Raw genomic sequence first — 15,266 nt, forward strand, 5'->3', positions numbered from 1 at the left:
CATAATGGACTTCTCTACTAGCAGTAATGCAGTGATCCAGAACTATTTGGAGGGACATATGAGAAAGAGGAAGAACTGTGGGAAAAGAAACACAGAAGAAAAACAACCACTTGATCACATGGGTCAGTGGGGCTATGACTGGGAAAGTGGACTCTAAAAGATCACCCTAGTGCAAATACTAATAAGGAAATGGGTCTTGATCGATGGCACATGTTAAACCCAGTGGAATTGTTTGCCATATATGGGAGGGGGTAGGGGGAAGGGAGAGAAGGAACATGAGTCTTGCAACCATGGGAAAATATTCTAAATCATCTAATTAAATAAAATTTTAAAAAATTTTGAAAAAGAAAGTATGTTTTGCATGATAATACATGTAAAATCCAGATAAAATTACTTACCATCTCTGAGAGGGGGGAAGGGAAGGAAAGAAGGATCTTATAATTTTGGAAAACATGATGAAAATTGTTATTGCATGTAAATCTTTTTTGAATTAAAAAAAAGATGGCATCTGAATATAGGATTTTGCTTTCTATGCCAGATGCAGGAAAGGTAAACTCTTTGTCAGGAATGACATTGCTATAAGGGATAGTAAAAATTTCTTTCCTGAGAGATACAGATCTGATCAAAAGTGTTTTAAATTAAAAATAGAGTGTGAAAACAGCCTCTATATATCTTAGGATCATAAGATGAAGGTTGAAAAGAACCAAAGTTGAGGTAGTTAGTGCTGCTAAGCTAGATAAAAGAATAACAGGTATAGCATAGGAAAGAAAAATATTTAGAATTAGATCAGTACTCAACAGGATATCCATTAAGTGGGGCAGATCTATATACCCAAAGGGCTATAAAATTGTACATACTCTTTCACCCAGCAATACCATTATTAGGTCTGTATCTTCTGGTGTTAAAAAACAAAAATGAAAAGAACTCACATTTAATCCACAAAAGTATTAACATGGAAAAATATTTTACATCATTGTACATGTAAAATCAACATCAAATTACTTATCATCTCAGCAAGGGGAAAATAAAGGGCACAAGGAAGAGAATTCAGAACTAAATGTTAAAAAAAAGTTTTTTTTAAAGAAAGAGAATCTACATTTCATAGTGGAACATCTTTGGGTATGGATTTTGGAGGAAGAAACAAAAGCAATTAGTGTAGGGGAGGATACTTGAAATATAAATCTGGCAATATGTTGTGTAATAGAAACCTACCAACTCAATATAGACAATTTAGGTAAATAAAGTCAAAAAGCCAAATTTCTCCAAGTCAAGGTAGAAAGTTAGATTTTATTGGAAGAGGGACAAGTCCTCCAATAAAAGCGTTCTCTTGTATGTATTACATTGTTGGACCCCAGCAAGAGACAACGCCCAGAAGCAGAGATCTGGTTTATATACTGGGGCAGTAACAAAATTAATATATCCATACAAGATTGATGACATATCACAAGACATAACATTATATAAACCTTATTTAGAAAGTTACCCAACTACAAAGCTGATTGGCTAGTTCATTTTGGAAAGCCCAGTCTAAAGGCCAAACCCTAAGGCAATGCCCTTATTTGGGCAGATAGAGATGACCATTATCTCAGGCTCATCTGATCTATGAGGAAGGATGTTTATTTTCCAAACAGGGAGGGGTGCAAGATGGTCCTGAAACTTAGATGGTCAGCATCTTATGATAAAGTGAAGTACAAACTTGGGGAGGAGTTAGACATTCCCTTAGAAGCAGTTTTTATTCTTTAGTTAGAAATCTTTATAAAAATCATGAATTCTGATTGCATTAAGATTATAGTAAAATTTATACTAATCACTTTAGAATCACAATATTGATTATCTTAAACCTATCACTATCACTAAAATCAATCAAGTATATGGGGGTAGGGGTCTTTCTTCCTGACAAATGGAAGCAGTGATACGGGCTTCAGATATCTGCTGAAGCTTTTGTCTACTATAAGCAGGGCAGCCAATAAATTCTTCTCTTATTTTAATAAACATTATTTCAATTCTTCAAAAGGTTGAAGACATAATGAAGGAAGCTATTTTGGACTTAACTGTAATAACTTGAAGTAAAAGGGCCTTGGTAGGAAATAACCATGTGATCTGGGAGTTCATAAAAGTAAAATAAGGTTGGAAAAAACTCACCTGGATTTAAAGGGATTAAAAAAAAAAGGCAGCTATGAGATGTACTGAATAGACGATGAAACTAGAGACAGGAACACCAGTGTTTGGAGTCTGCCTCAGATATTTCCTAGCTGTGTAACCCCTATTTAAGTCATTAAATGTATCATCTATAGAAGAGATGATGATAATAATATCCAACCTCAGAGTGGTTATAAAGCTCAAATCAGAAATATATGTAATATCATTTTATAAAGCCTAATGCCTTTTAGCTTAGCCATTGTTCATTGTTGGCATCATCATCATCATCTCTGGTTCCAAAATATCCAGAAGATACTCTGAACACTTATCATCATACAAATAAAAACAATTCTGATGAGAAAGAAGAAACGGTGACTTGTCTAGAGATGAAAGGGTTCAAAGAATGCGACAATCAACCTAGATTTTCAAAAAGATGTCAATGGCAAATGGAAGCAGGGGCAGAATTGAGAATAAAAATTATCTGAAGCATTAAAACTCAGAACTATATCAGGCTGGCAACAAATGCAAAAGGACACTGATACAAAACTTTTAGAAATAGGTTTGTACCAAGATCAAGATCAAAGGAGGGGTATCCTGCTTGAGGTACATGGAATGAGAACAAACAGTGGTAGGAAGATGGCAATATTCAGTTTCTTTCTGTTCTATCAAAAATCATGACCTTTATATTGGGAAGATGGGACAAAAATAGTTAATAAAGAGTAAAATAGGAGATGAGAGAATAAATAACTAAGCTGCTTTCAATAAGTTCAAATAATAAATCCAGGAAAAATTATATCCTCACGAATAAATTTAATGAACAAGAAATGTTACAAATATAATTAGTTTGGCATACTTTCCAAAAGATGTCCACAAGAAACCCTTATAAAGTGTACATTTTCTGAATATTTACTGTCCATTTACTGTTAGTAATAAACTAGCAGATATTTCCCCTCTCCTAACTTGGATTGCTTTTTGCTTAAGAAAATGAATGAACTACCTGGAATGATACATACTGTTCAAATGCCTGAGTGCAAGAGGCAGAAATTCTTCAGCGTAAAAGACAGGATAATGTGCTCTCAGTGCAATCATACAGTATAGTGCAGATGGCCTGCTGTCAGAATTTTCTGCAGCAGTAGGGGGAAGTTGTGCTTAACCACTCAGGAACTTTTCCCCAGGTGATTGCAGATGAGACTTAGCCTGTTGTTAGGAGTTCTTTTAGTAGGAAATCAAACATAATTCTCATAGTATTGAATACTCATCAAGCACCACATTCTGACCAGCCAAACAACAGCTCAGATGTAGGAAAATAACTAAAATGTGAGAAATGTTACATTTACTTATTTTATACTTTTAATTGATTTCATCTTATAGACATACCTTTAACAAAAAATATTTGTAACATTAACTTGGCAAATTGAAGCAGGGGAAGAATTGAGGATAAAAAATTTCTAAAGTATTAAAACTCAGATCTAGTTGAGGTTGGCAATGAATGCTAAGACTGAAAAGATCTTTGGATCTTGCTCAGTCATAGAATGCATATTCCATATAAAATAAAATACATAAAATAGAAGAAAATCCCTAGTGAAGAAGCCTTTCTAACCTATTTTTCTTCTTCTTGAGAACAGTCTTCTATTTTCATATGTACAAAAACAAGGACATTTTCCTAAGTACAATTAAAAACCCCATAATTCTATCTTTGAGGTTTTGCAAGTTTGACTTCTGTGGTTTAGTGACATCATAAACATCCTAAACAAAATTATAGATTATTGCTCTGCAGGAGACTATTTACAATCCCAATGCAATCTTTACAAACTTCCAAGCACACCGATCAGATCTCAACTTCCTTTTTATTATTATTACAAATTTATATTATTTCGACTTAAAAAAAATTCACACAGAAGCAAAGTCAATTAAATTTTATTACAACTGAGAATATAAAATAAATGCCATTAACTCATTTTAGTTTTAATAGTCGTTTTGAGAATGATATCAAGACAACTCAAATGCAGTAAACTCTTAACTCGAAAGTAAGCAAGCGGCTCTTTTCCTGTACACCCATCAGAAGGGGCACAGCTGTCTGTGACTACCACATGATTAGGGCAGCAAACCTTTGCGGCATCATGAAAAGTATATATAGTACTCCATGTAATAATTAGAAAATGAAGAACACGTGCATGTAATTATTGAAAGAGGAAACAAACAGGCACACTTTCACAAATAGGAAACATGGGAAAATACAAACTAGAGCAATTTGGAAAGTATATATACTACATGACATATATAAAAAGTTATTTAAATTGCTATTAAAAAGGACATCTTCAGTCCACATTTCGTGTAATACTTTTAGTGTCTACACAGACAGATCTTTAAAAAAATTAAATAGTATTAATTTACTAAATATTTAAGAGATAACAGTGCATTAAGGATTTTTTTCATATAGTAATACATATCACTCCTTTGTAGTGATACCATAAAAGAGTATGTATGGCCTTATGTATAATACATTGTTTTATTTTTTTAAAATCCTACAACAATTATCTTTGCTTAATGATATTTGTGGACCATTCCTGAAGCTTATAAAGGGAACCTAAGCTGCTATGTTTTATATAAAACGTTACATGTATTTGAATACTTCAAGACTCTTCTGAATGCTATTTCTGAACCCTTATCCTTCAAGAAGATAGCATTTCAGGTACTATGCAGGCAGGATTTTCAATTTTCATAAAATTTTTCCTTCATTATATAGTTTTTGGGTTTTTTTTTGCTACATAACTTTACTCAAAGTAGATAGTAGCTAATCTGATTCCCCCTTGTCTTTCTTTTTTTTTAAACCTCAACTAACAGAATCACATCATTATAGAGAGGTGAACAGTCATCTGTTGTTTAACTAAAGGAACCAGGCCATAAACAAATAAATAAGCAAATGTCACTTTTTATCCTTAACTGCAAAGTGTGAAATGCTTTTGTGAGGGCAAAGAAGCTATGCAGAAGGCCAAAATTCCAAGTACTAAGTCATTTTTCAAAAATCACACAGGTACAAAAATATACTTACTAGTCCTTGGTTTTTGCAAGTTACTGCATTACTGCATTTATCTTTTTACAAAGGTAATTCCAACCTCATTATGTCAGCCCTGACATGAGGATGCCTAATCTTTACTTTTATATACTTTATGATTCTGGAACACCTTTCTTCTAGATATACATTCATCTCACTGTAAAACCAGAGAGAAAGTTGTTCTAAGATGATTGGCAATAGGAATGGCAGCAAACACGCCAAAAAGCATTATGCATTTTTATTTTACTCTTTTAAGTACCCTGATCTGAGTATCTTCAAACACTATACCCTTGAGCATACAGAAGTATCTACTTTATTTTCAGATGAAGCTATGTTCACTTGGACATGGGAAAAATCAAATGTAAAAATTGTGTTTTCAAATTCTCTCCTTTGAAATGAAATATCAATTTAAAAATTAAAACAAAATGAAAATTATTTTAAAACAAGGCAAGAATGAGTATTAATGGGGACAGGACAAGGAGGAAAAAAAAGTAACAAGTTTGGTTCAATGGTAAAACCACTAGTCAATAAAAAGGATCTATGGCTGTGATGAGGTATGTGTGCATGTGCATGCATATGCACACACACGTACACATATGTTCATGAACACTCTGAGAAAAGAAGACTCTAAGAGAGAAAATTCAGTACCAGCCCATAAAACTCATGTCATATATAGTACTGTGAAATGTTTGCAAATGTCCCAAGTACTAAAGAACATGACATTTTGGCCTGTCTCTTTTGCTCTTTCTTTGTTCTATCTCCTCCACTACATGTAATCTCTCCTTTATGACAAGAGTACTTTCCATCTAACTCTATAAAGCATTTAGTTTAGCTTGGGCCACAATAGACACTAAAGCATTATTACTTTAATTAGTATTCCAAAAACAGTTTAATTTCCTTTCATTGCATTGCAATAATAATTGGTGCTTTCTCTCTCTTGAAGTTGTATACACAGTGTAACCCTTGGATTAGAACACTGCTTGCGTATAGGATCAGAAACTGGAATAAGAACCCATCTTCAGGGGATTTAGTAACATCCCAAGGACCTTGATACAAGACTGCAGATAAGGCAGTCCCCACAAAGTGTGGAATTCTCTTAGTTTTATTTCTCCAACTAGAATGTAAGCCTCTTTTGGGCCTGCACCAGAGTTCAGCATCTTCCAAGGTTATCTAGTCCAACACTAGGCAAAGAGTACATGCTCAATAAATACTTAACTGACAGCTTTAGATTGTGGTTCAGCGTATATGATAAACTTATAACTCTGGCATGAGTATAATGATTTAATTCAGCATGCACTTATTGAATTCCTACTATGTGCAAGGCACTGTACTAGACACCGGCTATTAGCTGCTTTCTCATAAAAAAGCAGGAAAGGGAGAAAACCCAATTATGAAAAACAGAAACTTGCTTTGAATGCAGCCTGTGGCCTGGTCTATGATTAGTCTTCAGAGTTTTAAATAAATGATTAATTATTCATTATTAACATTACACTGAGAGAAGTAAGACCCTTTGTTGGTCATAACAACATATCATTAGTGCAAAATGTATAATGGATTCTACCTAAAGTCTTATTTTACTTGTGTCTGGACCCAGATTATCAAAAGCAGGTAGATGAGTTCACAAATAGTAAAAAATTGTATACAGTTATTGAGGTTACATCTAGTTCCAGAAAACAATTTGTGAAATAAGGCTGGTGCCACTTCCATGGTTAAAAGCATTCTGAAGAACCCAGATATCTTCCCTTTTATATATATTGTGATAAGAGTTGCCAATCTTTATATTACTTTATAAACACTTTAAAAAAAAATCCTTCCCCAAATCATTACTTTCCTGATGAGCAAGGGCCAACATCTACACAATGATGGAATTCTTAGTGTCTGATTTATGGTAACTAGAATACTCATGATAGCTATTATAGACTTACACTTATCTGCCTACAGATTTTAGACACACTCATAAAGTTTTCTCCTCGGGGCAAAAGAAATATTTCAGTGCAATGTAAAGCCTCTTAATACAAAGTTGCATCAACAACAGCACTATTATGTATACATAATACTTATCTTAAACATGAAAAAATCTAGATGTTTTAACATGCCTTTGAAATAGTTACTTTACATCTAATGCAAAAATGAATGGGAATCATCAAATTTATATTTTAAAGGTTAGCTTGTATGCATTTATTTGGTTAACTTTGATTACTTAAGCTATTTATGCAAGCTGGTCAAAACTAAAGAAATGGATAAGTTTTTAGGGAAGCCAACTTTATATACAATAACTATGAAAAGTTTTCTTTTGAAAGGTTAGGTAATGCATCCTTTAATCAACATTCACTCCTTTTCTAATGAAATTTGAATGTAGTTAAAACTGTTTTTCTTGCTGGCTGGTATGAATGTCCGGGGAAACTACATTCTACCAAAGTTCTGAAATCTGTTAAGGTGGTCTTAGCTATATTAAAGGATGCCTTAGAGATAGATGAAAATCATGACACAATTATTGAAAACTATATGGAACAAGATGATGATTCTACAAACTGGGCTCCATATGAATGATTAATGTATGTATCAACTGCAATCCCTTAACTAGTGTTCACTTGGCTAGTCTGAAGCATATTAGTTGCAAGGACCTAGAATGTTTTTCTGTTGTGGGTTTTCCTCTTCCCCCTCCCTTTAACATACCTTCCCTGAAAACTAGACTAATAAAAACAATCAGTAAATACTCCAGAACAGTTAAAATGTTCTGTTCAGGACATCCATGAGCAAAACAGTAACATCCTGTGAAAACAACGTAGTGCTTTAAAAAGGTGCATTTTACCTGTGTTGTTGAACCAATTTGCTTAGTATAAAACTATATACAGCTGAAATTCAATCTAAAACATTAAAATTCTATTAAAGAGCTTTGAAAAGATTAAATCAAGACGATTGCTACAGCATGAGAAAGGTGCACCAGGAATCCTTCAAAACAATGCTGAAGGTTAGAAAAGTTAAGTGCTGGGTTTAGATCAGACGTTTTTTATCAGAGTAACCACAATGGAACACATGCAGGGGAAGGGAGCTGGGAAACTTCACAAGAACCTTCTTTAAGCTAATAAAGAAGGGTGATGAGTCCACCACAAAACATTCGGTCAATAAAGTTCTCATATACTTAAGAATCTTCCATCTGTATCACAGTTTGCATTTTTGGTTCTTCTCACTGTGACCTTCATATTGCTGGAGCCTTTAACTTTTGGTTCATTCATTCCATGCTGAGGGGAGTCTGCTGGACTTCTCAGTACCGGTGAGCCTGGTGAGCAGGATGGTACTGGGAGCTCTGCTGAGATGACGTGGAATAGCCCATGGTACTCTGGGACTGAGACGATCCCTGAACATTGCTTTGGTAACTCAGGCGTGAACTGGAGTGCTATAAAAAGGACAAGGAAATTGTTAGAGGGACTGAATGGTTCACAATGATAAGTATAATGACAATAAGAATGGGGGGTTGGGTTGGGACAGACAGAGAGACAGGGAGAGCGCTTTTCATTATTAGGATTTTAGGCTTTTAGTTCAGAGAGAAATAAGTAAAATAAAGTTGTTCAACGAAGAAGTCTGTTTGAGCCCAGAACCAATGACACCACTACCATATTCCCAGTACCATCAACATTTGTCTCTTCAGCTATAGTGGCTACACCATGAATACTAATAATGTAAAATTTTACTGTCAAACAAAGTGTCTCATTTAGGATATGAGGCAACGTCATGACTAGAAATCCTATATCATTCATGAGCAGGTTTTGGAGATACTGGTAGGTTGGTGCCATCAATATCTCTAAGTTTGCAATGCCAGAAAAGAATGGAAAAGATGGCAAAAAGAGAAACAATAAAGTTTAGGCTATATTTAGAGAAACTTTAACTTTCTTTCTGAGATAAATGACCTAAAGAATAAGATACATTTGTGATGTAATCAAGTATCTTAAGTTTATATCATTACATAATACATAGTCATATTATTGAATGTTGTTTTATTTGATAATCTCTCATAATTCTATCATTTTAATGGTAAAAGAATAATAAAAAAAGAAAAATCACCTGTAAATAAAGAACAGATTATATTTTGATGGGCAGCTAGGTGGTTCAGTGGATAGCGCACCAGGCCTAGAATTAGGAATCCCTCAGTTTAAATCCAGCTTTAGACACATACTAGTTATGTAACCTTGGGCAAGTCACTGAACCCTGTTTGCCTCAGTTCCCTCATTTGTAAAATGAGCTGGAGAAGGAAATGGCTAACCACTCCAGAATCTTTGCCAACAAACCCCAAAAAGGATCATGAAGAATCACACATGACAGAAAAAAAAACTGAAGAACAAAGCAGTAGATGTGTTAAATGGCAGTAGGAAAGAAGGCATTATTGGTTCCAAGGAGACTTTTATTAAAGGGATAGTTTCTGTTATGTAACTTAGAAGCAAAACACTGTACACAGAAAAACTGGAGCTTGGAATTAAGAAATATGGAAGACCTTGAAGTGTCATTGAGGGATGAAGGAGAGAAAAACAGGTAAGGAGGTTCTTTTACTAGTGTTCAACACTAGCTGTCAAACTTGATTTGCAACAAATGAACCAAAACAACAGTGCAATAAAATAGTCTTGGTGAAAAACAACCTGACAACCCTCTCTATTCCCCTCCCCTTCAGTTATATAACTATAATAACATGGTGTGGGAAAATACTTTTATCAACTTTGACATTTTAACTATACTATTTTATTCTGTAATTTATTATAAACATGCACATAATTATGTCTATTCAGAAGACACTAATGACAATTCCTGTTAGGATGTGACTTAGTAGCATAAGAGATTCCAATATGCCTTAAGGACAACAATTTCAAGGATATGTATCCTTTTAACTAAGTAAATGCCAGAGTACTTACAAGTACTGACTGTACTAGCTCATAGCTCATTGCTGAGGCATTCCCAAAGGTTCATTCATAGTACAATTACAAGTACATAGTACAAAAATACATAGCACAAACTAAAATAAAGATATAGGCTCCCTGAAAAGATATGGGAAGGCTCTGACATCTGTGTTAGGGGGAAAAAATAAATCAACTAAATCAGATCAGGACCTTGGAGGCAATCATTTGAAACAGCCAATGCAAAAAAAAAAAAAAAAGAACTGGCTTTAAATCCTAAGAGATAAGTTCAAATTCTACCTCTAGCCTTATTAATAATGTTACCATGGGCAACTCTCTTAAATATTTTTCTCTTCTTATCTTGTGTATTACCTAGAGAATTTGTGCCAGTTGAGTCTAGAATTTAAGTTCTTTTAACTCTAAAGCAATAGAATGCTGCTATTTGTACTATTTGCAAAAGATAAGGAATTAATCTTAAATTTACTACATAATAAAGTAGTGCTCATGCTAAATTTCAAATTTAGGTGTGAAGATAATTTCTTTTCTTTTCTTTTTTTTAACCTATCCATCTTAGAATCATTACCATGTATTGGTTCCAAGGGGAAGAGTGGTAAGGACTAGGCAATGGTGGTTAAATGACTTGCTTAGGGTCATACAGTTAGGAAGGGTATTATACAAATTATAGGTACTACAGTTTTACTTGCAATTTTCAGTAACGATTACTGTGGGGAAACAAATAAGTATGCTAAAATTTTCAAAATGGAGAGCCCTAAAGTAAGCAAGCCATTTATTATTTCTTTACTGGTTTTCATCTCTTCATGACAATCTCTTATCTCCTATTTGATATCTTAGTTCTGGCAGGAAGGAACTCTTCTTATAATTTCGGTTTTAGATAGTGATCCCAACTCCATTTACTCAATTCCATTTACTCATAATAGTTATATCTTCAGATTAATAAGTCTGACTTGCTTTTTCTCCCATGTAATGGCTAGCTCTTATTGTCTCCTAATAAAAGAAAACCTGTTCACATTATTTTGCCCAAAGTAAGGAGGCCTTTTCTTCCTTTCTTTGTTTTATATGCTTATTTAGGTTATTCCCTGATCAAAAAGTAGATACAAACAACCAAGGGGATATTTTGTCTCACTCCTTGATGACTGAATAAAAAGATTCAAACCATAATAGGTAATTAATTCTTGGAATTATACTGAACATGATAATCCAACTTTCATTTCCATGTAAAAAATACATCCAACCGGCAGGGATACTCAATATGGTAGATTGTATGGTCACCTTCAATAATACTTCATTCCTTACAACAAGAACACTAGTGCATTGTTGGTGATGCAATGAGAACTACACTTCTAGAAATCATGCTAATTTGCTTAATAGCTACTTAGTTTAGTGGCTAAAAGACTTAAGAGCCTCCATTGCTAGGCATATACTCCAAGGAGGTCACTGGTAAAAAGAAATGATCTAAATAATCCAATATTTTTATAGCACCATGTTAACAAAGAATGAGAAAGTAGTATATATAATATATATATAAATTGCGGAATGCCTAAGGAAATTGTGATATATTAATGGAATAGAATTGCATTACTGTGCTGTAAGAAATGACAAATATGATGAAAACCAAGAAACAATGAAATAAATGAAATAAAAAATGAAATAATATAAAGTGTATGAAGTAGCAGTAACTAGGAAAACAGTGTATACAATGACAACATCAATGCAAATGGAAAGAATAACCACAAAACAAACAAAAGTAAATTACAAAATAGAAGCTTGGGTCCCAAAAAAGAGCAACAAGAACATCTCTGCTTTGTGCCTTTGCAAAGGGGAGGATGGGAAGTTGAGGGAGGGGGGAGCCATGGATGAAAATACTATATATAACATCAGATTTTTTTCAGTGTATTCTTTTAATGACTTTTCTTCTTTGAAAAAAATTCTTTAAGGGATGGCTCTATGGAAAGGAAGAAGGGGAAGAGATATAGGGAAAATCTAAGTTATATTAAAAACAAAAAATATGAATGAAAACTACATAAAAAATAAGTAACTTCAAAATGATCTAATATTAACGTTTTGATCATTCTACAAATTATGTAATTGGTAAAAGGTCTAAGCTAATACCTGATATTCAGAAGGCATAACAGGCCCGCCTGAGTTAGTGCCTGCAGGACCTAGCCGTGGTTTCTTATTTGGAGGCACTGGATTAAGGCCTGAGTCCTGGCTGTGCTGGAGCCCTGCCCCAGTACCCCCTCCTCCTGCTCCTGCTGCTGTTCCATTGGTCTGGGTGTTGTTTTGTTGCTGTTGCTGCTGCTGTGGCTGTGGCTGTGGTGGTGGTGGCGGTGGCACTGCCTGCTGTGGCTGCTGAGGTGCTGTTTGTTGCTGATGCTGATTTTGCTGCTGCTGATTCTTAAAAGAAAATCAAAAGACAGTATATAAAACTTGAGTAAGATTATTCTCTTTGTTACATGAGTTTCCAAATGATACTTCTCCTTGTTAGATCTAATGGGAATAATTGAAGAACAATGGAATGAAGTGTGCTGAGCAGGGTACTGGATACATGTCCCAACAGAGATCTATTTAGGTTATAGCAAAATCTTTCAACTGTGCATGTTCCACTGGTTGGGATTTTTAAGTACTACTACCCCAAAGTACATAACATGAAATTAATCTCGTACTGACTTTTCCATCTTTATCTTGGAAGTATTCAAGGAGACAAAGGCAAAGAAAGAATAGAATGCAAGCTGCTTAAAAAAGATTGCTTTAAAGAAGATAGTAGGGACAGCCAGGTGGCTCAGAGGATAAAGTGCAGGGCCTTGAGTTGAAAGGACCTAGGTTCAAATCTGGCTTCAGGTACTTCCTAGTTGTATAATCCTTAGCAAGTCATTCAATTTGCCTAATTCTTATTTTTTTGTCTTGAAGTTATTACTGAGGCAGAAAGTAAAGATATTAAAAAGAGAGAGAAGGTTGTAGTAATGTTAAAAATAAAACAGAGGGGGCAGTTCGGTAGCTCAGTGGATTGAGAGCCAGGCCTAGAGACAGGAGGTCCTAGGTTCAAATCTGACCTCAGATACTTGCCAGCTGTGTGACCCTGGGCAAGTCACTTTTAACCCCCATTACCTAGCCCTTACCACTCTTCTGCCTTGGAACCAATACACAATATTGATTCCAAGATGGAAGGTAAGGGTTTAAAAAAAAAAAAGAAAGAAAAGGAATCAGTCACTCAAACATAGCTAATAATATAACAATAGTCAGAGTCTATATATTTGTTTACTGTATTTTGGACTTGCGGTTATATCTTACAGTCTCCAGACCTCCCTGAGAACTGAAGAAAACATGTTCCTTTATAGCTAAGTGTCATAATTATATTTCCTCTTCCTTTACTACTAGCTGTCTGGGGAAATCTATATGGGGTAGGAAGAAGAAAAGAAATGAGGCAAAAAAAAAGACTAAATTATACCATGTAATCTGTACCTTGTCACCTTTTTCTTCAGGTTCATCCTCATTAAGAAATTCTCGTTTGGGATATGGAATCTGACAGCCAGCAAACACACTGGAAAATATCATAAAACAAAAAATCATGCATTATTTTTCAAAACTCCAAATTTTCAATTCTTGTGAATATAATAATGTCATGCAGCTACTCATCCTTCCTACATTTCTATCTATGTCTGCTTAATTCCAGTCTGTCAATACTGTCTGGGTGCCTTCTGGGACAAAACCACTCTATATAAGCAAAAGTACAAGTATGGCTACTTACATGTTATTTTAGTGTTGAGTTGCCATCTTTGATCTTAAACCATACAACAGTGAAAATATCTTTATTTATTTATATTTTTTTAAAAAACCCTTACCTTCTGTCTTGGAGTCAACACTGTGTATTGGCTCCAAGGCAGAAGAGTGGTAAGGGCTAGGCAATGGGGGTCAAGTGACTTTCCCAGGGTCACGCTGCTGGGAAGTGTCTGAGGTCAAATTTGAACCCAGGACCTCCTGTCTCTAGGCCTGGCTCTCAATCCACTGAGCCACCCAGCTGCCCCCGAAAATATCTTTATTTTTAACAGTAAAATCTGAATATAAATTTGCCTAAACTACTGGAACAAATTTCTCTCTAAGAATTATTTGTTCTATTTCAGAAATCAGTGCATAAAATTGCTTCAGTGGGTATGATCTGACAACGATGATGACTTACTTTGTGGTTTATGGGACTGAACATACAGCACAAGTTTCCAATTCTATATTCCTTTGCTCCTGGTTGAGCTAAGGGAACCAGAAGAAGTCACTTGTCTGTTACCTGCAATTCCAAATCTTAAAAATGAACACCCCCTCTTAGTTATTTGTTTCTCACTCTAAATCTGTGCTGGCTCACAACTTACTGAAACCTGTTTTGGTTTTTCTGGGAGGGGGGACCCAGAACCCCAAATTATTTTTCTCTTCCTAATGTAAATTTAGGAGGAGAAGATCCTTTGTTTTCAAGCACTAATTCTTCAGGTTTTATCAATAGTTTTAAAAAGGCAGAAAGATGTGGAGTGGGATACATACTCTGATGTAGGTAGGGGATCCTCTTGGAAATAAGGATCCTGCAATGCTTGTTCTGAGGTAATTCTCTTTGTGGGATCCATAGTAAGAAGTTTCTGAAGCTATAGGGACATGAGAGGAAGAGATAATTTATGAAATGAATATTTATAAGTGAAATATTATTTACATTCTAAGGTGAGAAAGAGAAAGAGAGAGAGAGAGCGCAAGCAAGCATCATTTCATCATAAGCAAGATTCATTTTTATAATGTGGCTATACAATTGGCAGAAATCAGCAATTGGAGGACTTTATATCATTTCCTACTGATGTCAGTTATTAGAAAAAAATTCAGAATTTCTTTATCAAAATATGATTTTTTTTAAAGAAAAGGGCACCTGAAGTCAGAGATTCAAATTCATCCTCTAATGCTTGCTACTTGTATGACCTTGGGCAATTACTTAAGCTCTCTAGGCTTCACTTTCCTCATCCGTAAAAGAAAATGGTTGGACTAGATGGCCCTTGAAGTCTCTTCTAACTCCCAATCTATGATTCTGTGTTCTAGATATTTCTGTGTACCCTTGCAGAGATGACTTAAGAATAAATAAAATTAAATTCAAATATTATTTATTCAGGGTACATACTGGGTTAAAAGTGTGGAAAGGAAACTAA

At 34.6% G+C, this 15,266-nt stretch overlaps 1 protein-coding gene across 5 annotated transcripts in view; it reads right to left on the reverse strand.

Annotated features, from left to right (window-relative positions):
- Positions 1-3,967: 3,967 nt before the first annotated feature.
- Positions 3,968-15,266, reverse strand: part of CDK19 (cyclin dependent kinase 19) — a 248,765-nt gene continuing 237,466 nt past the window's right edge. For all 5 annotated transcript variants that reach the window (XM_001368694.4, XM_001368653.4, XM_056814348.1 and 2 more), the window contains 4 exons: positions 14,623-14,720; positions 13,558-13,636; positions 12,208-12,492; positions 3,968-8,591 (listed from right to left, as the gene is read on the reverse strand). In XM_001368694.4, coding sequence (XP_001368731.2) covers positions 8,460-8,591; positions 12,208-12,492; positions 13,558-13,636; positions 14,623-14,720 — 594 coding nt within the window. In that variant the 3' untranslated portion in view covers positions 3,968-8,459. The remainder of the gene's footprint in view (positions 8,592-12,207; positions 12,493-13,557; positions 13,637-14,622; positions 14,721-15,266) is intronic.

This window comes from Monodelphis domestica, chromosome 2 (assembly GCF_027887165.1).
Source record: "Monodelphis domestica isolate mMonDom1 chromosome 2, mMonDom1.pri, whole genome shotgun sequence".
In the NCBI taxonomy this organism is placed as follows: Eukaryota; Metazoa; Chordata; class Mammalia; order Didelphimorphia; family Didelphidae; genus Monodelphis; species Monodelphis domestica.